The sequence below is a fragment of the Macaca mulatta genome, chromosome 13 (assembly GCF_049350105.2).
Source record: "Macaca mulatta isolate MMU2019108-1 chromosome 13, T2T-MMU8v2.0, whole genome shotgun sequence".
Classification (NCBI taxonomy): Eukaryota; Metazoa; Chordata; class Mammalia; order Primates; family Cercopithecidae; genus Macaca; species Macaca mulatta.
Genome location: NC_133418.1, coordinates 115522256 through 115548488, shown reverse-complemented (window position 1 = coordinate 115548488; position 26233 = coordinate 115522256). Strand labels below are relative to the sequence as shown.

General features: G+C 46.7%; 1 protein-coding gene across 5 annotated transcripts in view; it reads left to right on the top strand.

The window, feature by feature from the left end:
• ASAP2 (ArfGAP with SH3 domain, ankyrin repeat and PH domain 2) overlaps positions 1–26233 on the top strand; it is a 203160-nt gene that overhangs the window by 76072 nt on the left and 100855 nt on the right. For all 5 annotated transcript variants that reach the window (XM_015111666.3, XM_015111664.3, XM_077960160.1 and 2 more), the window contains exon 3: positions 16002–16147. In XM_015111666.3, coding sequence (XP_014967152.1) covers positions 16002–16147 — 146 coding nt within the window. The remainder of the gene's footprint in view (positions 1–16001; positions 16148–26233) is intronic.

Genomic DNA, 26233 nt, shown 5'->3' with positions numbered 1-26233 from the left:
GAGTTCCAAGCTCCTGTGCATTGTCTGGACTCAGGCCACCTGTCCCGACCCTCCCCAGCTGGACTCCTCTGTGCCCTTCTTTGAAATAACTTGCAGTTTTCCCCAGCGAGCCACGTTTTGTGCCTTCTTCCCTCTGCTCATGCTTTGCTGTTTGCTTAAAATAGCATTTGCCACTTTATGAAAGAACACTGACATTCCAAGGAAGTTGAGTTTGTTCAAAGTCACAAAGCTCTACGGTGACAGGGCTGGGATTTTAACGTAGCTCCTTGGGCTCATGTCCTTTCCGAGGCCCTGCACATAACAGCCTGGTGTGTGACCTTGGAGGGGGTCTCCTATTTTTGTCATCCTTTAGCCATCTATTATGTCATGCCAAGTTTGAGTTATTCTAAGGTCATGAGTCTGAGTCCTGAAAAGTCCTAAGTCCTAAAACCAGAGCCTGATCCTGAAATCTTTATTTCAGAACAAGCGTTGTCTACTGCGAAGAAGTCACCTGAGGAAACAAGATACTTTCTCCTGTCATGTTGCTGACATTGTTCACAGTGTCTTTGGAACTCTTTAGAACTGCTTTTAGTAGCACGTTCTTTTGCATATATTTAGCAGAGAAGTCTAAGGATAGATTAAATTTTTTTAGAACTAGATGTCAGAAATAAGTCAGGCATATTCAAGAACGGACTGAGTGCCGGCGACCACAGTTGGCTTAGGTGCCCTGTAACTACACAGACATGGGCTCTGAAGGCAGCTGGTTCCAAAGGAGAAGTCCCTGTAGTGTTTTGATCATGAGAATAAAGACCCAAGGCAATTCCTGTGTAGGAAGAGCACTCATTTTACGTATGATAGAAAGAACAGTGAGAATAAATTAGCACTTATGCTTCATACTGCCATATTCCCTTTCTTGTCTCATGTTTCTTAACTTCTTTGGGACCAGGATTTCCTCCACCTGCTTTCCTAATTTGTCACAGATTGGCCCCGTTTGACCCATCTCTGCCCCAGTGTCCCTCACTGCAGGCCGCTGGCCTGTCACTGCTTCCCGAGTGTGCGCCAGCTGTACTTCTGTGTCTTCGCACAGCTCCACCCGGTCTGCAAACGGGCTCCCCCATCCCAGTCACCTGGAGGGGACCTGCCCTTGCCTCCCCACCCATCTTCATCAAGACTTAGCCATCTTTGACTTCAGCATAACCCTCTTTGACTGTCTTGTAATAGATTCTTTTTGTGTGTGTGTGTGTTTTTTTGAGATGGCGCTTCTCTCTGTTGCCCAGGCTGGAGTGCAGTGGCGCGACCTCGGCTCACTGCAGCCTCTACCTCCTGGGTTCAAGTGATTCTCCTGCCTCAGCCTCCCGAGTAGCTGGGATTACAGGCATCTGCCACCACACCTGGCTAATTTTTGTAATTTTAATGGAGTTGGGGTTTCACCATGCTGGCTAGGCTGATCTCAAACTTCTGACCTCAAGTGATCTACCAGGCTCAGCCTCCCTGTAATAGTTATTGAGTTATTCTAAGGTCATGAGTCTAAGTCCTGAAAAGTCCTAAGTCCTAAAACCCGAGGTGTCTGTGCAGCTGGAGCTCAGACCCTCATGGTCTTACTGCTGTGTCAGCGTTGTGTGCAGTGAGTGGCCCTCTCTGTTTCAAAGCCACCATGCCTTTAGTGTGTCTGTCACACAAGTGACATCTAGAAGACTTCAGTGAGTCACTAAGAAATGGTATGCTGTTGTAACAAATTACCATAAAATGAGTTGGCTTAAAATGGCACAAAGTTACCTTTCAGTTCTGCCATGGGAAACCCAACATGGGTCTCACTGGGCTAAAGTGAAGGTGTCAACAGGGCTCCTTCCCTGAGGCTCTAAGGGAAATCAGTTTCCTTTTCCTGCTCCTAGAGGCCACCTGCATTCCTTAGCTCACAGCTCCCTTCCATCTTCAAAGCTGGTCATGGCCGGTGATGTCTTTCTCACACTGCATTGCTCTGACACTTAGTTGGCTCGGGCTGCTATAACAAAATACCATAGACTGGTGGGTTAAACAACAGAAATTTATTTTCTCACAGGCCCGGGGGCTGGGAAGTCCACGATCAGGGTGCCAGTGTGGTTGGGTTCTGGTGAGGGCTCTCCTCTCCTTCCTGGTTTGCAGACAGACGCCTTCTCCCTGTACCCTCACATGGTAGCGAGAGAAAGCAAGCTGTCCACTTTCTCCTCTTGTAAGGACCCTAATGCCATCAGGAGGGCCTCACCCACTTGACCTCATCTAAACCTAATTATTATGCTTCCCAATGGCCCCATCTCCAAACACCATTACCTTGGGGGTTAGGGCTTTAATATATGAATTTGGGGGAAGGGACGCAATTTAGTCCCATAGCAAACAGTGACTCTTCTGCCTCCCTCTTCTACATGTAAGGACCCTTGTGATGACATTGGCCTCACCCAGATAATCCTCCCCATCTCATGTTCAGCTGATTAGCAACTTTATTCCATCTACAATTTCAATTCCTCTTTGCCAAGTAGCATAACATACTCACAAGTTCCAGGGATTAGGAGGTGGGCATCTGGTGGTGGAGGAGATGTTATTCTCTCTACCACACCTCTCCTGAATTCTTAGGATTTGGAGGTTGAATCAGTTTCCACTGTTTCATTCAGCTACAATTAAAGGGTACCTAACATGCAGGCACTGTTAACACTTTAAGTATTGCTCCCGATTGTTCTCTAGTAGTTTTGTATCTGTTGATCTTTGCTCGGTTAATTAGAAGCCCTTGAGGTGAAAGACCAATTCTGGGAGACGGTGTCGGTGTCATTTAGGATAAAGAAGATATAGATATTAGAATCCAAGAACCCTTGATTAAAAGCTAGCAATGCCACTGAAAAAGCCTGTGACATTAGGACGATTATTTTACCTTTCTGAGCTTCAATTTGCTCATGTGTAAAATGGGAATTTAATGGGTCATAGGATTGCTGGTGAAGATTAAGTGAGATAACATGAAAAATTACCGTGCATGGTTCTGGACATACACGTGGTAAGTGTGACAGCTGCGATATACCTCCTGTGTGTGTTTCTTGCAGTGGCTGCCATGGTCGTGGGCAGATAATAGGGGCCCAGTAAATACTTAGTGTTTACACATTATCAGGTTCCTGAGGTATGTTCTTACACTGCTTTCTTAGTGTAGGAGAGGTGAACTTACAATTTTAGATATAAGCGGTGTGTGTTATGACAGGCCCTGTATTCTCTTCTTTGAGGATTTATATGGATTTATGTAGAAGGAAATTTAAGATGCCTTAAAATGGAGGTTGGAAAACTGTGGCCAGACACCTGTGTTTTCACAGCCTGAAAGCTAAGAATAGTATCTTACCATCGTTACCTACACAATAACCTCAGTATTGCCTTAACAGCCCGCAGTGTGATGGTGTCTGGAGGTGGGGCCTTTGGGAAGTTATTAGCTTTAGATGAGGGCATGAGAGCGGGGCCCTCATGATGGGGTTAGCGCCCTGCTTAAATATTTACTCTCTGACTTTCTAGGAAGAAGTTTCTGAATCCCTGCATTAGAGCAGTGGTTATAAACTTGAGAGAGTATCAGAATCCCCCTGGGGTCTTGTTAAAACAGAGATTGAGTTTCTGGTTCAGCAGGTCAGGGATGGAGCCTGAGTATTTGCTAATTGAAAAAGCTCCCAGGTGACGGTGCTGGGCTTTGAGAATCCTACCTTAAAACCCCCCATCCCCACTTTAAACACTGGACTGGGCCAAAAGGGTATCCGCATGTCCCACATGTAGCAAAACAGTAGTCTTCTTCCACAGTAGCCAGTGTGTTATGCTTGCTCCCCGTCTTCACAATGATGGCAACCCAGCCAGCTGTATTTCTGGAGAGTCTTAGCTCAGGTTTGCAAAAGCAGTTGTCATAATGATTTATGAGAAACTCTTTGCCACTCAGTGATTGATTGCTATCTGACCTCTTTAAAAAAAGTTCATATTTATTTTAAAACTCTTGTCTAAAATTTCCCAAGCTCTGGCTCAGCCCAAAGGTGTTCCCTCCACACCCCAGGAAGTTGAAGCTAACATTTTTCAGCTGTTTGACATATCAGTGGGTGGAAAAATTCATCTCTATCAAGAAGGAAGCAACAAAAGATTTTCATTTTCACTTCTCTAGAATTACTCTGTCATAAGGACTTGTTAGAACATTCTTATTGAGAGTGATATTCCTACCCTCAATCAGAATATCCTAGAAAATTATCCCATTCTTGAAAGTACAAAGAAAGAAATGCTGATTTTCCCTCAAAGCCTTACCATCTCCCACCTACAAAAGAAAATGAGAATACAACAACTTTGTGTGTGTGTTCCTGCCTGTTGTTTGCAGTGTTGGAATATGATATGAAAGTACACTTCAAATGCATACGGAAGACTATTTCTACTGTAGATATTATCAATTTGAACAAGGCAGTTCAGAACAAAGATAATAGTTGAGGAAATGAAGTTTCACTGTGCAATAAGAAGATACTGGCTGGGCACGGTGACTCATGCCTGTAGTCCTAGCACTTTGGGAAACTGAGTCAGATGGTTCGCTTGAGCTCAGGAGTTCAAGACCAGCCTAGGCAACATGGTGAAACCCTGTCTCTACAAAAAAATACAAAAATTAGCTGGGCATGGTGGTGTATGCCTGTAATCCCAGCTATTTGGGAGGCTGAGGCAGGAAGATTACATGAACCTGGGAGGTTGAGGCTGCAGTGAGCTGAAATTGCACCACTGCACTTCATCCTGGGTGATAGAGTGAGACCCTGTCTCCAAAACAGAAAAAAGGAAAAGGTTATTTTTTTGAAAAAGAAAAAAATATTTTAAAAAATGTGTATACTGTATCTGATTTCTACCTGTTCCATGAGAAAATAACAAGATCAGAATAATCCTTACTGTTTGGCAAGCTCACAGTAACTAGTACTGTGCTCCATTGTTGCGGCACTGAAAACATGCACGCAGAGTTTTTGGAAAGCAGTTTGGTGGTGCACATCAAGAAAAATAAAAATCTTTTTGTGGAAGGAGATCCATGCACAAAGATGTTCACTGTCTTGTTGCACTGCTTATCAAAGTGAGAAATTGAATGCCTCCTATATAAAGCTGAATTAGGATTTAGCTGCTTGCTGGAATTATGTTTATATAGCAACAGGAAGAGAAATGCTTATGATGAAATCTTCAGCAATAAAATTCAGGATACAAAATTTACGTACACTGTGTGTGTTTAAAAAGAAATAGATGATAAATGATGATAAAGAATATTGATACTCACCAACTTGAAGGTAGAAGCATAGTGGTAATAAATACTCATGAGGTATTTGTTAGAATATTTCTATTATAAAGCTAAACAAAAACTTTATGTGAATTCCATGCACGTGGGGAGCACCCTGCGTGCCACCTGACTGAGCCGTCGTCGTCCTTCTGAAAAATTCCAGGTGGTTTTGGTTGATTACAAGATCAGTGTGAGCCAGTACGTGGCACATGTCCCAAAGGCGAGCCACACGTGACCTCAGTGAAGTCTGGTGCTTATAAAGAAGGTTGTTGTTTCATTATTTAGTTGTAAGAGCAGCATATAAAGAAGAACCTGAAAATCTTAGAGATGGAGAAATCTCCTTGTAGGATGGATATCTGAAGGACATGGGGCTCTTAGTTTCGGAAGGGGTGAGAGAGGGCGTACGTGAAGGGCTTTCTCTGGGCTGAGGAAGGTAGACATATTTGTTCCTCTCTAGAGGAGGCTTTCACAAGAGCAAGCCTTGACTCAGATATGAAGGGGAGGATAACTGGGTCAGCAGCCTGAGTGGCGAGCTGGTGGTTGGAAGGTTCCTGCTGCGGGTGGACGGCCCCTGTCTCTGAGGAAGTTGTAGAGGGAGGTGAGGACGTAGGCTTGAAGGCCCTGGGGATGTCTTCCAGTTGTGAGGCTCTGGAGTCCAGCCGCCTCCCCGCTGCTGGCTAACAACAATGACTGGAATTTAGATGATGACTTGTGGAATCCTGTCCAAAGTGACCACTGCATTAGTCATGGAAGGAAGGTACCTCTGAAGGAACGCAGAGGTCTGTGACTTAACTGACGTCCAAGTGTTGGCATGAATCATACTTCGGTTCAGAGGTATCTGCTATTTAATTTGGCCGGTGTTTATAGTCAGCCAGTCTGTGGGCCAAGCCGGTGGCCACACGCATCTGTGAGGCATGGGGCTGTGGTTTCATCAGTGGTTCTTTAATCTTTTGGTTATCATAGACATCTGTAAAAATAAGAAGGCTGTTTTGGATGATCCCTCCAGGAAAAGGTACCTTTACATAATTTTGCATACACTGTTTGGGATTCACATACCCGCATAAACCTGTCCACAAACCCAACACACCAAGCGAAAAAGCTCAGACCTTGAGCTTAAATCTTCTACCACATCAACACGATGACTTCATCTGTTTCCTCATCTGTAAAATCCTGCAGAGTTGTAAGGATGAAAGATTAGTTTTACACATATGTCATCTCCACAGTGTTCATGGTAGCTACTGTCTGAGGCCTTAGAGACCTTGCACTTTCCAAGGGCTGCTTGTCCCTGAGGGTGAGACCCCGGGATCTCATGGAACCACAGGAGTCAGCTTCCTTCCTAGAGGCTGTGCCCTCCATGGAGTTGGGTGGGGGCAGCGGTGTGTTCTTAAGTCATCACTGTGGCGAGCACGTAAGTCATGGGGTATGATATGGCAAAAATCAAGGGCTGAAATCTGCTTACCCTGGCTAAATGCACATTCTGTAATGTAGCGAATCACATTGCTTTGCCAACATGAACTCTTCCTCCATTAAAGGGTTTGAATACAATTGGGAGTAAAATTTCTAACAGCTTGTACTCCCCTTTCAACAAATGTTGAATTCACCTCTTGGCTTTGAACCCAAACACCTTGGGGTAGCCTGTCTCCAGGCTAAAGGAAAGCTTTGCCAGTTTTTCAGTGAGACCCGCTCCCCACCACCTCCAACCCCCTTCAAGCACCCCTAGGATGGAAGCAGCTCTCTGGTTAAGGAGAGTGAGTCAAGCAGCTGGTAGCTCAGTTTTAGTCTCACGTCATACTACATTTTCAATGAGCAAATTCCTTTAAACGTCGTCTGCTCCAAGAAGCCTTTTCTGTTACCAGCCCCCAGAAAATGTACTCCTTTCCCGTAGAGTGCTGTGTTTCCACCTCGTGTAATTTACATAACAGTGGATTGTTTTCGCATGTTTATCTTTGTCTTGCTAAGTTGTGTGTTGGCAGGTACCAAGGTTTATTATCTTTCTTGAATGCAGATCTCTTAGAAGCCTTTTGGCTGCTCTCCATTACCTGGGATGAAGTTCCTCATTTTTGGCCCCTGTCTGACACTCCAGACCTTCTCCGTGCTCTGGCCACACCAAGCACCTTGAATTCCCCAGAGCTCATTCTGTTTCTTGCCTTTGTGTCACTGCACTGAACTGATTGACTGAGTCTTTCTGTCTTATTGGATGCTTGCTTCTTGAGGGCAGGAGCTCTGCTTGATGAATCTTTGTGTTCATTAGTGCTTGCTGCATAATAGAGTTTCAGCGTGATTGGATTTTATTTTTTAGTAACCAGAAATATTCTTGACCCATAATGGAAGCACACAGTGAATGAGTAAAAGTAAATGTTGGTATATTCTGTACTCTAAAGCCTAAAGGGACAGAAAGCATCAACATAAAAAAAAAAAAAAATATGCAGGCCGGGCGCGGTGGCTCACGCCTGTAATCCCAGCACTTTGGGAGGCCGAGGCGGGCAGATCACAAGGTCAGGAGATCGAGACCATCCTGGTTAACACGGTGAAACCCCATCTCTACTACAAATACAAAAAATTAGCCGGGCATGGTGGCGGGTGCCTGTAGTCCCAGCTACTTGGGAGGCTGAGGCAGGAGAATGGCGTGAACCTGGGAGGCAGAGCTTGTAGTGAGCTGAGATCCCACCACTGCACTCCATCCAGCCTGGGCGACAGAGCAAGACTCTGTCTCAAAAAAAAAAAATGCAGTGGCCCAGTCGCCACTCTTCACCCCTCTTACCTGCTTTCCAAGTGTATTCCTACAAGCAGTAGAAGCTTCACAGGGAGGTAACTGAGGTGACATTTAGTTATTCACGCAGACTTTGAGCCGTCATTGGAAGGATGGGGTCATTAATATAAGGCAGGATGAAAGAGGATGGGGTGATCATGGACAACAGGTTTTCTGTTTGAATAGCCCACACCTTGGCCTTATTAGTGAACTCCATTGCTAGCTGCCTGTGCTGAACACAACCAGACTAGATGCATCCTGGGGTACTATCCACAAAGACTGGCGGTTTCTCAAGGAATCACATTCCAAGGGACTTCCTAGGAAAGATGATGGAAATGGGTTTTGAAAGTGGAAGAAGCCTGGGGTGTTGGAGAAGGCAGAGGAAGTGGCAGGAAGAAGCCCGTGAGAGGCATCCTTTCCAGTTGCTCAGCCTGCGCGGGAGCTCGCAGGGGTTATGAACAGGGAGGACATTCTCGTTCAACCCCTTCTGATTGTGGCTACTTCTGTCTCGTCAAAGATGATACAGGTATATCAGTTCCAAAGGCTGTCTCCCTCATGTTACCTTGTCCAGGGAAAGCTTTGGGAGAGAAAGACAGATTGTAATGTTATTTATTTATATGTTTGTTTATTTATTTTCTTTTGAGATGGAGTCTCGCTCTGTCACCCGGGCTGGAGTGCACAGTGGCACGATCTCGGCTCACTGCAATCTCTGCCTCCTGGGTTGAAGTGATTCTCGTGCCTCAGCCTCCTGAGGAGCTGGGATTACAGACACCTGCCACCACTCCTGGCTAATTTTAGTATTTTTAGTAAAGATTGGGTTTTGCCCTGTTGGCCAGGCTGGTCTCAAACTCCTGACCTCAAGAGATATGCCCACCTTGGCCTCCCAAAGTGCTGGGATTATAGGCGTGAGCCGCTGCACCCGGCTTAATGTTCTTAATAGGCACAGTCACAGAGCACTGAAATAATCTGGCAGTTAGAGCTGATGCTTCAGATTTCTTTTTAAGTTTTTATTTATTCTTTACATTGTTATTATAAAGATAAGATAAGCTTAGTTTAGAAAATTTAGAAAGTTCAGAAAAGCACTAAACCAACCAAGTCTTGACCCTTGACCCTGATGGAATCTCAGTATCTTTATAACCAGCAGAGGCTCAGGTGAGCGCTGGGTCTGAGGCCCACCCCTGACTTGGAACGAGGCTCTGCCTCTTAGAAGTTGCATGACCCTGGGCGGGTTCACACTCGACAGTCTGTTTCCTCGTCCACTCAGAGGAGAATAAAATAACATCTAGAAAGCACTTGGCCTGGAGCCTAGCATATAACGCCTTGCATATAACAGGTTATTGACTGCTAGCAAGTGCTCAGTTTTTCCCACCACTGTTAGCATTTTGATGTATTATCTTTTCAACCTCCTCTTTACGTTTTACTTTTTTGCAAAATTGAGACTAAATATCTAATTTTGTGTCCTGCCTTTTTTAAACTTGGCGTTCTGCTCCTACCATATTCCTGTATCATGATTTTAAAAGCCAACATAATATTCCATTTTGTAGAAATACTGTTAATTTAACCATTTTCATATTGTTGGAACTTAGCACATTTTAAATTTTCACTCTTTATAAATGTTCTGTACACACATCTCTGATCACCTTGATTATTTCCTTAGGATAGATTTCTGGAAGTGGGATTATCCGGAATGATACACATTAGCAAATTGAAATGAAAATATGTTTTCAGCCATTTAGTTGGGATGATTCTAGGAATAAAGTTCTGAAAATGGCCCTCTCTTGCGGGATGTCCACCAGGTAGAGACCCTGTTAAGAAACGGGGATGATCTTTGATTTGAAGAAATTGCATTCCCATGAGATCACGCGCCACAAGTGAGGTTGGAAACAGGTGGCATGCACAGCCGACAGCCGGAGGAAATGGTCTCCGCTATGCAGAGTTGTGCATAACATCACAACATTCATGTCGTGATACACATTTGAGGATTAATCGTCGTGTCATCCATCTAAGGAGTGTCTCCACCAAGCTGCTGCCGTAGAGAACATATGTCTCTCCTTAAACGCTCCCTTCACCAAGCTGTCTGCATGGAAGGTTGGAATGTGGGGTGTCAGCAGGTGATTTTTCCTCCACCTGACTCCCAAGTAGCCTGCGGTCTGGCCTGGAGCAGGGGTTTGGAGGGTCTTTGTTGGGTCAGCATGGAGGCGGGGACTGGGAAGCCATGAGGCTGGTGCACCCTGCCTTCTTTCTGTTATGCTGGTTACAGCACTTGGTGTTCGGGTTAACGGTACATGCACTTGACTGGAAGGTTGTACATTGTCACTATCTTCAGCTCTTAGGCTAGATAAGAGCTAAGAGCTGAAGATAGTGACAATGTCATGAGCAAATGAAGAAAAAATTTTTGCTGTGGGAGGAAGAGCACTGGACTCAGAGTCAGGAAACCCGAATTCTTGTTCCAGCTCTGCTGCAAACTCACTGTGACCTTGAGCAAGTCATCACCCTCTCTGAGCTTTGGTTTCCATGTTTAGACTAGGTCACCTTTCAGGATCCATGGAATAAAGGACTCAGCAGTGAGTATTGGAGCCCTGAGGAGGTGGGGACAATGAGACCTGTGTTACCTGTGGCGATTTTGAGAGTTGAGAGCTGGATGCAGACAGGGGCTTTAAAACAGGGAAAGTAGGCCGTGTGCGGTGGCTCGTGCCTGTAATCCCAGCACTTTGGGAGGCTGAGGCGGGCAGATCACGAGGTCAGGAGTTCGAGACCAGCCTGGCCAATATAGTGAAACCCTGTCTCTACTAAAAATACAAAAATTAGCTGGGCACGGTGGTGCGTGACTGTAGTGTCAGCTACTTGGGAGGCTGAGGCAGGAGAATCACTTGAACCCTGGAGGTGGAGGTTACATTGAGCCGAGATTATACCACTACACTCCAGCCTGGGCAACAGAGCGAGATTCTGTCTCAAAAACAAAACAAAGCAAAAAACCAGAGAAAGTATTAACAGTGGGAACACATAGGACGCCCTGGTGTTCCCCTGGGGCTAATGCCTGTTTCTGTGATCTGCTGCTTCTCTACTCGATAAGTCTTACCTGTCCTTGGAGCCCGATTTCAATATCTCCTTGCCATCTGAGTCCTCAGCACCTAGCCCATTGCCTGATGCGTTGTAAGTGATCAGTGCATGGATTGACATATCTTTCCCCAGGCATTCATCCCAGACATGAGCATATGTGTCCTTGTATCTCACCCCAGCATACTGTCACATCCCTGTTGCAGGGCTGGAAATAGTGAGTTAACGTTATGTTTGAGATGAAAGAGGAGGTGGTTGAAGGTGAGTTGGCCGTGGGACGCCCATCCTCTGGCAGTGCTGTGTTGGTGGCTTCCTCACTGTGCCGTGGGCCACACTGACCTGTCGAGAGCCGTATCTGCGTGTGCGGCCCATAGATGGGGCTCGAAGGAGCCATTCTTTGTCATTTTTGTATCCAGCAATTTTTGCTTAAACCATTTGCACTGGGCCTTCTCCTTGATACCAATTTTTTAAATAACAGAATCCAGTAAACTAAAAAAGCACACAACAAAACCTAGTCATTGCCTCTAAACTCCATTTGTACACATGCATGCTGGCTTCATGATTGATTTCTCTGCAAGAGTCTCTCAGTTCATCCTTTTGCAGGGATTGGTGGGTTTCGTGCAGTGAGGTGGGGGAGATAAAGGGGTGATGGCTTAGAATTGAGAAGAAACGAAGTCTTGTCCTAGCGTGGTCTCTGTGACACAGATTCTTATTTTCCAAAGTCCCTCCCAGGTCAGTGATTATTGGATCTGGATCATTAATGAGAATTAGAGTTTAAGATACATTTGAACAAGGGGGAGGTGAGAGTGTGAGCTCTTTTTAGAAGAACAGCTTTCACAATTCTGTAAATAAAAGCTGATAGACCCAGTTTGAGATCTTTCCAGAAACTTTATTCCCAAGCTATTTATTTTAGGTTCCTGTTTTAAGATTGTTTTTGGCAAAAGGAAAACAAACGCACTCAATGATTTTCTGTTCTATAGTAGGAAAATCTTCATCTTGGGGTGATCCGGAGCAGTGGGTCAGTCAGTGCCATGTTATTCATGGAGGGATGGCTGTTGTCATGGTGGGCACCATGCTAGGTGTTAGAGGAAGACACAGGGCTTATGGGCTTCAGCAGGAAGCTTCAAGTTCATTTGCGGGTTGAAAAATACATCTAAAAATCCCCAACTAGACCAGCACAAAAAGATTCCCACTGACCTAAACTGGTACAGTGTGAGCATCAGAAGATAGTGCTGATTGTAGTGGATGAAAGCGCTGTAAATGTAAATCCGTGAGATGATGATGGTGATGACAAGCCAAAGAACTAATTGATCACATTGGGGTTGCTGGGGATCAATGCATCATTTAGAAGATGTATAGGGACAAGATTTTGTTTTGTTTTGTTTGAGGTGGAGTCTTGCTCTGTTGCCCAGGCTAGAGTGCGCTGGTGTTATCTCTGCTCACTGCAACCTTCACCTTCTAGGTTCAAGTGATTCTCCTGCCTCAGCCTCCCGAGTATCTGGGATTACAGGCATGTGTCACCATGCCTGGCTAATTTTTGTATTTTTAGTAGAGACAGGGTTTCATCATGTTGGCCAGGCTGGTCTGAAACTCCTGACCTCAGGTGATCCACCTGTCTCAGCCCCCCAAAGTGCTGGGATTACAAGTGTGAGCCACCATGTCCGGCCAATAATTTTTTTAAAAACAAAAAAACTTAACCTACACCAGGTAGTCAGTTGAGGAGCCCAGAAGGAGGGATGATAAGGAGTACTTTCGTATTTCTTGGTGCTGGAACGTGAAGCCTACTACCAGTGAGAAGGCCGGCTCCTCTCTCCTGCCCAGGGCTGGAGGCAGCCTGTGTGGTCCACAAAGTGCATTGACCCTCCTACCAACTCTGTGGTCTGGAGCAGGTGACATGACTGTCTGAACTGCACTTGATTCAGAAAAAAATAGGGATAATGATAGCCAACTCTTAGTGCTGTCAGGTTAAACTGAACAAAAGACTTACAAGCGACCTAGTAGGCATTAACCATATGCGAAGTCCCTTCCCTTTGGGTGTTCACTTAGAGCAGCACTGAGGGTCCAGTCCTCCTCGTGGTTTGAAGGACACCATGAGGCTGGGTAGAGTCTTCAGCTTCTCTCCTGCCGGGTGCTTTGTATTCATTGCCCAGCACCGTGAAGGAGGACACCACGGCCCGGCTCCGCTCTGTTGGTGTCTCTTGAAAGACCCATGGCTCAGAAAGCAGCGAGCGAGGGAGTAAGCAGGAGCGTGGAGGTTGCATTTCTGTTTCTGTCATCCAGTGGACAGACAGTATGTAGTGACAGATGCCTGCCTGTGGCCACCAGCTCCCTTCCTGAACCCACTGAAACTGCCCATGTCTTGACCACTAATTTTGAGATAGTTTAAAAATAGTATGTGGTTTGAAAGGACCTTGCCTTCACTGTAAACCACGCTCTAGAATTATAAATAGAGTAAAACAGAAGGAATTATTGATCTATCTGTGAAACTGGATTTTAAAAACCTAAAAATTAGATACTTTTGTTTGACAAGGTAAACTTTTTAACGATGAAACAAACATCGTGTAGTAGAGTAGGAGAGTGGACTTTGGAATCAGAAGATTTGGGTTTGAATCCCAGCTCTGCCGCTTTCTGGCTGTGTTTCCTCAGATGAATTATTTGATCTCTTTGAGCCCTAATTTCCTAATAGTGTTATGAGAAACAATACATGTCTTATGAAGTTTAGAAAAAATATATGTAAAGTTTGTGCTTTGAATAAGTGACACCTGTTGCTGCTGTTAACTTTTGTTAGTGTTTTTGGTTATGTGCCGAGTGTGGTAAACCAAGCCTCTTTACCTGATTCTTTCATTCTTCCTCTGACCTTGAGAGCATCTCCCAGCAGGTCTTTATGCTTTATGTAGCTGATGCCGCAGGCCCAGCATCACTGTGACTTACCAAGGTCATACAGATGTTTGCTGGCGGACATAGGACTGGAACCTAGATCTTCCGAGGGCTCCTGAGGAGCTGTGTTTGCCGGTGTGTGCGTGTGCATGTGTATGTTTCTGTCTGAATTTGTTGAATCTGGTCTCAGAAATTCTTTTTTTTTTTTTTTGAGACGGAGTCTCGCTCTGTCGCCCAGGCTGGAGTGCAGTGGCGCGATCTCGGCTCACTGTAAGCTCCGCCTCCCGGGTTCACGCCATTCTCCTGCCTCAGCCTCCCGAGTAGCTGGGACTACAGGCGCCCACAACCGCGCCCGGCTAATTTTTTGTATTTTTAGTAGAGACGGGGTTTCACCGTGGTCTCGATCTCCTGACCTTGTGATCCGCCCACCTCGGCCTCCCAAAGTGCTGGGATTACAGGCATGAGCCACCGCGCCCGGCCTCAGAAATTCATTTAATTTATCTAGAACTCTCAGGCTCTTTTCTGGAATGTTAAAAAAAGGGAAAGGACTCAGTGAAATGAGTTTTCTCTTGTGTCTGCTGGATCCCCATTAGAGCCCTGTAGTCCCCCAAATGCCACTAGAGGTCAAGGACATGGTGCTTCCCCCCTAGGATGGGCGAGCAGACCATTTATGGGTCATAGGGATTGGCTGAGGGTCCAGGACTGCCCTCCAGGAACAAATGTTCCCTCGTTTTCCCTCATTGTCAGGCCCAGCCTGGGCATTGGCATTAGCCGACAGTGGTCTTATTTCCCCGAGAAGGAATTTGGGAGCTACAGACGGGCTCTCAGGATCTGTCCCCTGGTGGAGGAGCTGCAGCACTAAAGCTGTCTCTGGTGGAGTTCACATCCAAGTTCACACTGCAGGTCTGGCTGCCGTGTTGTGCCTGTCAATAGTTGTGTTATATTTCCAATTGAACTGATGAAAACAGAAATTAGGTAGCCATGGAGATAGACGTTTTTTTATAGACTGGCTGGTTTCATTTGAAAGTGCCTGACCTAGTAGTGAGGGAATTATATTGAACCACATTAATTTACCAGAATCACCTGTGTCCCCTCCCTCATTCCTACCCACGGTTCTGAATCAGAGGTCTGAGATGGGACAGTGGTGTCTAGAGTTTGGTGAAAATCCATGCATGCTTTTGGTAGCCAGTAGGGATTGAGAACCACTGTGCCAGAGACCCAGAGTCCAGATTTTCACTCTTTCAGGTGCTACTTTGAGGCCTAAATGATAATAAAATGCTATGAGACGTAGCACCTGGTTTGCTTTTTCTGCTCCAACAACATGTGTGTTGTCTCATATTTCAGGCACACGACTTGGTCAAAGATGAATACAACTTAGTCTGTAAACTCTAAGCACATCCATTGTATGGGGAACACATTTACCAGACCATTTCAATATAACATGCTGAGTGCAAGGATAGGAGAGGTGCCAGTGAAATACCCAGGGTGTAGGGCAGAGTCATGGAAGGCTTCCTGGAGGAAGCATGAGTCTGTAGGATGCAGAGGAGTTTAGGAGGGAAGGGCCCCTGGGTAGAGGTTGCATCCTGAGCAGAGCCACTGAAGCTGCGAAGACCACTGCTGTTCCTGTGTGAAAAGGAGAAGGAGCTGCAGTGTGTGGCTCTGAATTAGAGTCCTGGGTTTCAGGCTAGAGAGGAATGGGGCATCTGTGGTTGAGTTTCTGGGAGGAGACTGAGTCTGGTGACTTCTGCCATCATTTGGTGAAGGAAGAGTCCTCGGAGGGGTGGAAATGTTGTGTGTCCTTGGCCATCTCATCTGGCAATGCTGAGGACCACTGGACGTGGGCAAGGGCTTCCCCTCTTGCACACCACACTTGTTCTTTGGGATCTGTTGCCGGCACCACGGGTTGTTGTCAGGATAACGAAGCTATTTCTGTTCCTGGTGCAGCTTGATTTTTCTCAGATTTTTCTTCTGCTGATGTGTTCAGTGTTATTCACAACCGAGAAGAACCTGGTGGGGAGTGAGGGTGGCATGCCTGAGACTCACAGCGCCTCCCTCATTCTGTTGCAGCTCACGTGGAAAATGAAGAGCAGTACACCCAGGCTCTGGAGAAGTTCGGTGGCAACTGCGTATGCAGAGATGACCCGGATTTAGGAAGTGCATTCCTGAAGTTCTCAGTGTTTACAAAGGAGTTGACAGCTCTTTTCAAAAACCTGGTAAGCAGCTCTGTGTATGAAATGCTGCGGTTACTTCAGATGGGAAAGAGGCTCAGTAGAGGATACTTAAGGTTTGTTTGATATACTAGGACTGCATTTCATAGTTCCTTGGGTACCTAAAAGCATTATGTTTTCTATATACATTGGGTCAATTTGGAATAAAGTTTAAAACTGTAATTTTTACTTTAGCAGGACTTAAAATTCAGCTCTGCAATTTAAATGTACACAGCTATGGGACAAAACGGGTAAATGCATTCATCTTCTTAAGGGCTTCTGATTTGAATTTTTAATAGTTTCTAAACTGTGTAGAATACTCTCTTTCTGGTAATTATAGTAGGCATTTAAGTTTATAATATTTAATAAATATGTTTCAGGCCCGTCTTACACAGGAAGGTAACCTGTAATCAAAGCACAGAAATTACCATGAATATTTAAAGGCCTTTTATGCTCCCAAGTGTAGAACCTAAAAAAAAAACCTGGCCTGAGAGCAGTGCCTGAGTTTTCAGCCGTGGGAATGCGGCACTGGTGCCTGCTGCCTGTGGCTGCTGCTTGGTACTGTGGGTGAATCGCGCCTTTCTTGTGCCTGGCAGCTCTGTGCTGTCCTCGTGATGGGGACAACATTTTGAAGAAGTGGGCAGCCCAAGAGGGCTGTTTGGGACCCTGCCCTGGTGGAATAGACCCTGGGATTGCCCCAGCTTTTCTTTCCTGTTTGTCTTTTCCAGTTTCTCCTAAAGGCCATGGAAGAGGTCAAGAACTCAGTAATGCTTTCTCTGTAGGCCACAAATAACAGCATCTTTTTCATGTCCTCTATTAGAAAGCTCATAACAAGTGAAAAACAGCTTGTTCTTGAGATGGTGATGACAGTGATTTTGTGAGAGTGGCCTTAGAAGGGGAGAAATGAGGGAGCATCACGTGTGAGTTCCTAATGGGAAGAGCAGGAGCACTCGGGCCCTTGTGCTCTCCCCCCATCTTCACTTATGAACATTTCTGTAGGAAATGGTAAAAGTAAAAAGCTGTTGCTCTGCTTGAGCTTTTCACTTGGAGGAATTTGAAATCCCTTGGTGCTTTGGTTGCGCTCATCCCTCTTCATCCCTATCCTAGAGTGGCGGCCCACCTGCTCAGCAGTGGAGCCCTCGCCCTGCCTCAGCCCCGTGCCCTGGACACTGGCAGGCATGCATGATAGGGTCTCACCACCGGGTCGGGAAAGAGTGGAGATTTTTTTTAAACTGGAGAAACTGCATGTGCCCAGGGTAGAGATCCATAGATGCTGCCATGGAGGGCGTCTCCTGGTGGAAAAGTCAGTTGGCTGCCTGCTCTCCCCACACCTGGGTGGATAAGCCCTTTCCATACACACAGAGCTGCCTGTGAGCCTCCTGGTGCCTCACGCTTCAGTACAGATGAGCAGCCTCCAGCATGAGGGAGACCAGAATTAGCAGAAAAATGAACGTACGGGAAGACTGGGATGCAGCTTGCTATTAAAGAAGGCCAGGGACATGACTAAGGTAAGAAAATATAACATTAAAAATCCAACAGGAAGGGTTGGAGTAGAGGAAAATAGATCCAAAAGACCAAAAAGTGGGAAATAGATAAAAGACAAGACAAGGATTAATTCTCAAGGCTCAGCATCCAACTGGCAGGTATTTTAGAAAGAGAGAAGGATGTCATCAGTGCAACAAATCTAAAGGCAGTCTCTAAAAATGGAACGGAAGAGTCTCCAAGTTGAGAGGCTCGCAAGTGCCCAGCGCAATAAGGGAAAAGACCTACCCTAAGCATCCCTGTGTGAACTTGCAAAAGATCTTAAAAGCTTCCAGACAGCACCCAGAGGATTCGGAATCAGAATGGTGGTGAGCTTCTCAGCAGCAGCACTGGAAACGTTACAGCATGGAGCAATGCCATTAAAATTGTGAGGAAACTAACTCAGCCTGGAATTATGCCCAGCCAATCAAATATGAGAGTAGAATTAAAGATATTTTCAGACATGCAAGGCTCAAAAACTTTGGCTCCCATGTGTCATTTCTCTGAAACTCCTAAAGGATGTGTTTTAGTAAAATGAAGGGGAAAGCCAAGAAAGAGGAAATTGAAAGTCAGGAAACAGGACCCAACACAGGAAAGCAAGCCGTGGATGGGAATTCCAAGAGGATGATAGCGAAGGGAAGTCCCAGCGGGGCTGCCAAGCAGGGGGCCTAGAAAGCAGTCGGCCCACGATGGCCAACGATGTAGGAGATGGGTGGAGGCCCGAGTTCTGCTTCTCCCTCCCAGACACCTAGCCCTTTAGCTTTATTCATCTGATGGCTAGACCTGGATTGTCTCAGCTCTAACATGGAGAGAATAGTGCCATACCTGATTCTGTGGATAGATTATAGCCAGCTGGTGACTCTTATACAGGATAGCTTATTTAATTCTTATGACAATCCCATAAGGTCAGTCAGTGTCATTCCCACTTTACAGATTAGATAACTGAGGCCCTGAATGGTTTGAAGAGCTAATATCTGGCCCGGCACAGTGGCCCACATGTGTCATCCCAGCACGTTGGGAGGCCAAGGTGGGTGGATTGCTTTGAACCCAGGAGTTCAAGACCAGCCTGGGCAACACGTGGAAACCCTGTTTCTACAAAAAATACAAAACTTAGCTGGGCGTGGTGGCTCATGCCTGTAGTCCCTGCTACTCGGGAGGCTGAGGCTGAAGAATTGCTTAAGCTCAGGAAGCGGAAATTGCAGTGAGCTGACATCACGCCACTGTACTCCATCTGGGTGACAGAGAGTGAGACCCTGTCTCAAAAAAAAAAAAAAAAAAAAAAAAGAAGCAGCAGCTAATACCTCTCTTGGGAGGCTCAGAGTCCTTGCCTAGGCAGGCCCACCTGGAGCACTCCACACCATGGAATCCGGACGAAACTAACTTGTCTCAGTTAACAACAAAGGCAGTTGCACAGTTAAATAAAATCAATTCCTCCCTCTCCTTTATAAAATTTCCTGCAAAAGCAGAAAGCAGAGCAGGGCCTGCATGTTACAGCTGGTACATTGCTCACCACCCTGTGACTTTGCCAGTTTTTAATACTTCACACATCACTGCAGGTCCTAGTTGCTGTCCATCTTTCTACAGTGAGTAAAGGTATCAATAAAGGTATCCGTGGCAGTGATTTGATGAGCACCCAGGGTGTAGCAATCACTGGGCTATGCATGCAGGATACTCTGTTTCATTTATTCCACTTGACAGCTGTGCAGGATAGTTTGTATTACCATCGTCTTAAGGCACACAGTCACTTACAGGGCCCTTAGCTAGTGAGGGACAGAGTTGGGATTCAAACCCAGGTATTAACACTCCAAACCCATGTTGTTGTCATTGTGACATTTAAAGGAACCACAGCCTCTTATCACCTTCTTGACTGATCATAAGGGTTCAAGTTTCAGCTTGCACTTTATGGAAGTCAGATTGTTGATCCTATTTCCTGGCAAAGATCAAAGAGAGAGAAAATTTCTTATTTGAGCCAAAATTAGCACTTACCACGCCTGATTTTCCAGGCCAGAACCTGTGTGGAAGCTGCACAGCCAGAGGAAGGCCAAGTGGTGGCTCCTACAAAGCTGGGTAGACGGGGAGTGGGTTATAGGAGAAGTCTCCTTTTTTGGAATTTTGTATACCGTTCTTCTTCCTATTTTTGGTCACATCTGTCTTATCTCATATTTTCCAAGCCTTGCTTTTGCTTTCCCTCGGGCATTGAAAAACATTTCAGTTCTGTCCAGCTAAGACTCACAGTGCTACCTCTTGTCCAGAAAGAATAACAATTACCACCTACCTGCTTGGAGGCGTGAAAGAATGTTTATAAAGCAGTTGGAAGATCTCCAGAGAAATGCCAGCTTAATATAAAGCAAGATTTTCTTACTAATGGGTGAGATTCTCACCTGCAGAAGTCTGTGAATTTTCTCTGCGATGGTGCAGGATGAAAGGGAAAACCAGGCGGCTCCAGAAATGTGACATGTGTGAAAATAAAGTGCTTATGAAGTCTGCCCGGTTTCAGGGGTTCTTTTCCTCTTCCCAGATGGATGTGAGAATGCTGGAAAGACTCCAAGGGCCACCTGTGTGCTGAGAAGTGGCTCTCTAATGAAAGGCTGCATTTCAGGGCCGGTTTCTGAAAGGTTCGTTACAGATATGTAGTCTCTGTCTCCGGTGTTAGAGGATTGTTAGTGAAAGATGTCCCCAGGGTCTGCAGAACCCGCTCTACATGAAGATCAGCATCTGTTGAAAGCAGGGGCCAGTGGGTGCTGACGAGAGAACAGAGTTGCAGCATGAGATCTGAGGTGACCCTGGGCTAAGGAGTTGTCCCTCACCCACGTTGATAGAGGAAATGGAAAGCTCTACCAAGCAACATGCCTATCAGTAATCTTTTTTTTTTTTTTAAAACACGGATGATGTGAGTTAGAAGACTTTTTTTTTTTTTTTGAGACGGAGTCTCACTCTGTCACCCAGGCTGGAGTGCAGTGGTGCAATCTTATCTCACTGCAACCTCTGCCTCTCGGGTTCAAGCGATCCTTCTGCCTCAGCCTCCCGAGTAGCTGAGACTACAGGCGCGTGCCACCATGCCCGGCTAATTTTTATATTTTTAGCAGAGATGGGGTTTCACCATATTCACCAGGCTGTTCTTGAACTCCTGACCTCATGATCCGCCCGCCTCGGCCTCCCATTGGGATTACAGGCATGAGCCACCACTCCTGGCCAACTTTTTTTTTTTTTTTTTTTTTTTTGAGACAGAGTCTCACTGTGTCGCCCAGGCTAGAATGCAGTAGCGCGATCTTGGCTCACTGCAGCCTCCGCTTCCTGGGTTCCAGCCATTCTTGTGCCTCAGCCTCCCAAATAGCTGGGATTATAGGCACGAGCCACCACACCCAGCTAAGTTTTGTATTTTCAGTACAGACAGGGTTTCTCCATGTTGGCCAGGCTGGTCTCAAACTCCTGACCTCAAGTGATCCACCCGCCTGGGCCTCCCAAATTGCTGGGATTACAGGTGTGAGCCACCACACTTGGCCAGAAGACATTATAGCTAACCTTGCTGGGGAGTTAGTAAGGTTCTGTTGGGATGAGTGGTCGTTTGTGGCTTTGTCCTATGTGTTGCACCTGGCAGACAGGCATCCTGGCCTGGCTGCATTGGTACTAGTACAGCAGGACTCTGCCCGGCGCTGTCAGGCTTAGGTTAAGTGTGAGCTGATTGTCCGTATTAGTAAGGCTTGTCTCATCATTCAGTATAGACATCTTGCTACCAGAGGTCCTCACCCTCAGTACTTCCATAGACTTTCTCCTATGACAATATCTTAGATTCTTAAATGTCTTACTTTTTTTTAAATTAAACAAGAGCAATGATCATATCATCTTTCTAGGGGGAAGATTTAAGTCACTGTTTTGGACGTAAACTAATGGACTATGCTGAAATCTAGAGACATCGTCAGTGGCTTGGGGTACATGGGAATATCTGCCCTTGGATTAGTCCTGTACTGTTACTAGGTGTCCATTTCTGACATTTGCTTTTTAATATTCTGACACTTTTTCTATTGGTTGCCCTTTCTCCTGCTATCAGTGCTTGGGTGCCTCTAAGGTCTCTGTTTTACAGTGCTGCGAACTGAAGAGCAAGATGACTTGTGCGCCTTGTTAGATTCGTGTGCAAATTAGGAGTCCATAGGCTTCGAGTGAGTCGGGCTTGAGGGCTAGGGCTTCGAGTGAGGAAGGGAGAGAGAGTACGATGATGGACTTGCTGACAGTCACTTTGGGCCCCTAGAAACCTCTGCCATTTAGATTTTAGTATGGCCTCATTTATAGTTGGAAATTCCTTATCTAAGACCCAAAAGACTTCAATGCTAAGCTATATTCTATACTCACAAATCTCTAACCAAAAACAAAAGCACATTGTTTGATCGAGACGATGAACAAATAAGGCTGGCATCAGATGTCTACATTTTGGTTGTGGCATAGCCACAGAATAGGTTTCCATTGGACTTGGATACTGTTGCTTTTTGGGGTTGGGAGGGAATGCTGCAATACTGTAACCCCCATACAGAGAAAGTGGGAAAAGCCATACATATTGGGCAAAGATAGGGTGGTGAGGCCTTGGACGCGGGAGGGTGAGCTCACAGAGACGAGGACTGGGCACCTGCTGGGTGCTGTCCATCTGCTGGTGCTGTATAGGGCGGTGACCTCGGGCAACTCCTGCCTGGGCAGGGGACACAGATGCTTTTATTAGAAGACAGCCTGTGCCAGGATGGCCACTGGCAGCCTGCGGAGCCCTGAGGGTACAGCATTTGAAGCAGGGAGCAGTGACTCCCCGCCCCGAACCCTGAGTCCCTGGTTCCCTGGATCCCTGCGGGTGGAGGGGCACTGCGCTATGGCACTTGTCCTTCTGCACACAAGCCTGCTTGCAAGGTTTAGAAATCAATGTCTTCACAATTCTCAAATGTGTGTAGGACACACTGTTTCTGTCTGAAAGTATTAATGAACCTAAAATGGTTTGTTTTTGTTGTTGTCATTGTGTTTTCTCAATTGCTGGCTATTAAAGGGACAACTACCATGATATAGGTGACCTCAAACTTAAAAAAAAAATTGTTTGCCAAATCTACAAGGTACTGTGTGGAATGGCTATAGTGGGGATGTAGATAGGGGGTGGAAGGGCTGTAGGGGGTGTAGATATGGGGTGGAGGGGCTGTAAGGGAGTATAGATACAGGTAGGAGGGCTGTAGGGGGATGTATACAGGTGGGAGGGCTGTAGTTGTGGGGGTGTAGGTACAGGGTGGAGAGGGAGTATAGATCTTGGTGGAGAGGCTGGAGTGGTGAGGTTCAGATATTGGTGGAGGGGCTGTAATAGTGGGGTATAGATATTGGTGGAGGAGGTTGTAATAGTGGGGTATAAATATTGGTGGAGGGGCTGTAATAGTGGGGTATAGATATTGGTGGAGGAGGTTGTAATAGTGGGGTGTAAATATTGGTGGAGGGGCTGTAATAGTGGGGTATAGATATTGGTGGAGGGGCTGAAGTAGTGGGGTGTAGAGATTGGTGGACAGGCTGTAATGGTGGGGTGTAGATATTGGTAGAGGGACTGGAGTAGTGGGGTATAGATATTGGTGGAAGGGCTGGAGTAGTGGGGTATAGATATTGGTGGAGGGGCTGTAATAGTGGGGTGTAGATATTGGTGGGGGCTGTAATAGTGGGGTGTAGATATTGGTGAAGGGGCTGGAGTAGTGGGGTATAGATATTGGTGGGGGGCTGTAATAGTGGGGTATAGATATTAGTGAAAGGGCTGGAGTAGTGGGGTATAGATATTGGTGTGGGGCTGTAATAGTAGGGTATAGATATTAGTGAAAGGGCTGGAGTAGTGGGGTATAGATATTGGTGGAGGGGCTGTAATAGTGGGGTGTAGATATTGGTGAAGGGGCTAGAGTAGTGGGGTATAGATATTGGTGGGGGGCTGTAATAGTGGATATAGATATTGGTGGAGGGGCTGTAATAGTGGGGTTTAGATATTGGTGGGGGGCTGTAATAGTGGGGTGTAGATATTGGTGAAGGGGCTGGAGTAGTGGGGTATAGATATTGGTGGGGGGCTATAATAGTGGGGTATATTGGTGGAGGGGCTGCAATAATGGGGTATAGATATTGGTGGAAGGGCTGGAGTAGTGCGGTATAGATATTGGTGGAGGGGCTGTAATAGTGGGGTGTAGATATTGGTGAAGGGGCTGGAGTAGTAGGGTATAGATATTGGTGGAGGGGCTGTAATAGTGGGGTGTAGATATTGGTGAAGGGGCTAGAGTAGTGGGGTATAGATATTGGTGGGGGGCTGTAATAGTGGGGTATAGATATTGGTGGAGGGGCTAGAGTAGTGGGGTATAGATATTGGTGGGGGGTTGTAATAGTGGGGTATAGATATTGGCGGAGGGGCTGCAATAGTGGGGTATAGATATTGGTGGAAGGGCTGCAATAGTGGGGTGTAGAGATTGGTGGAAGGGCTGGAGTAGTGGGGTGTAGGTGTTGATGGAGGGGCGGTAATAGTGGGGTGTAGATATTGGTAGAGGGGCTGGAGTAGTGGGGTGTAGGTGTTGATGGAGGGGCTGTAATGAGGTATAGATATTGGTGAAGGGGCTGGAGTAGTGGGGTATAGATATTGGTGGAGGGGGTTGTGGTAGTGGGATATAGATATTGGTAGAGGGGCTGGAGTAGTGGGGTGTAGATATTGGTGGAGGGGGTTGTGGTAGTGGGATATAGATATTGGTAGAGGGGCTGGAGTAGTGGGGTGTAGATATTGATGGAAGGGCTGGAGTAGTGGGGCATAGATGTTGATGGAGTGGCTGTAATAGTGGGGTGTAGATATTGGTAGAGGGGCTGGAGTAGTGGGGTGTAGATATTGGTAGAGGGGCTGGAGTAGTGGGGTGTAGATATTGGTGGAAGGGCTCTAGGGGTGTAGAGAAAGAGTGGGAGCGCTGTAGGAGGGTATATATACCAAGTCTCCGGAGGGCTGTAGTACTGGGGGTGGAGATACGGCCTGGTAGGGCTGTAGGGAATAGAGATACCAGGTAGGAGGGCTGTAGTAGTCCGGGGTGTGAGTGAAGGAGCTCGGGAGCCACATCCACAGCAGGGGTGCAGAAGAGCAGCCCTGTTGGCTTGGGTGCCTGAGAGGGGCCTCAGGGACGTTTCCCGGACTTTTCTTAAAGGCAGAAGAGCGGCTGCTGCAGGTGGAGGCATAGGGATCACAGGTGTTCACTGTTCTAAGAAAGGCTGATAATGGAAGAGGAAAGCCAGGTGGGTTCCTAGGGTGAGAGGGGCTTGAGCCTGTTTCCAGGCCCCAGGGAAGGAACTGGAAGCCCAAGGTTGATGAGAAGGGAAACGGGGGATTGTGAGCTGTGGAGACCCTGTGCCCCTTTGTCCTTGGGGTGATGGGCCCAGCCAGGAGTCAAGCCTCTGCCCCTGGCTCACTGAGGGAATTGTCAGCGAATTGATAGAAATTCAGCATGTGCTTGTTTGCATTCCCCTGTCTTTGGGAACTTTCAGCTGTTTGGTAATCATTGCTTAAAATCTGAAGCCTGGCACCCCACATCAGTGCTCATATACTCCAGGTTCCAGCTTAGAAGGCATGTGGGCAGGGTTTGTACCATTGGTGCCACAGGGGCCCTGGTCGGGCACCCACAGAGCATCACTGGAATCGCCTGGGGCTTCTTAGAATTCCAGCCTCCCCGAGGCCTGTGAAGCCAGAATCTTAGTGTGTAGGAGCTTCAGGCAATAGCAGGCAGTCAAGCTTGAGCAGCACTGCCCTGGAGCAGAGGTCCTCCAAGTGCGGCCCCTGGGCCAGCTGCACCAGCAGCACCGGAATTGTTAGAAAGGCACAGCCCCAGCCTCCACACCTCACCTGCAGGGTTGTGGCTCTCCAGCTGGGGTGCATCAGCATCACCTGCATGGCTTGTTAGACCACACCTGTTGGGCTCCCCCAAGAGTTTCTGATTCCACAGGTCTGGGGTAGGGCCCAGGGTTTTGCATTTCCTGTTCCTAGTCATGCTGGCCTTGCTGGTCGGGAGCCACACTGAGAACCGTTGCCCCGAGGACAGCCTCAGTCCAGTGCTTCCGACTCTCACCCTTGGTGAGATGGAGACTTTGTGTGCCCCAGGTCCTGCAGAGGTCAGAGCTGCTTCCTAAACCTGGATTCTTGGAGGTAATACCTTTGCAAAAGTACTTTCATTTCTGGTTGATGGCTTCAGCAATTGTTTTACCATCATCCGGTTTTAGAAGTAGTTTTGGGTGCCTGAGTCCTGGGTTCTCCAGTGCTGTCCTCCGGCTTCCAGAACTGGCCTTCAGTGGGTGTCTGCGCGGTTGTTGGTGGCCGACTGACGTGTCCAAGCTCTTTGTTTATTCTAGTGGAGAAGGGGGCAGAGGGCCCAGTTTTCTCTCCACTTAGAGCCTGAAAGATCAGAGCTGTTGACTGCCAGAGAAGCGGCATTAAGAGCAGAAACCAGGTCAGCGATTTTCCTCCTTGTTCTGGTGTGAAAGTTGCCAATGTGTTTTTGCCAGCTGGTTGGTTTTGATCTTTCAGTTTGTGTTAAACACTTAGGATCAGCATGGGCTCCCCCT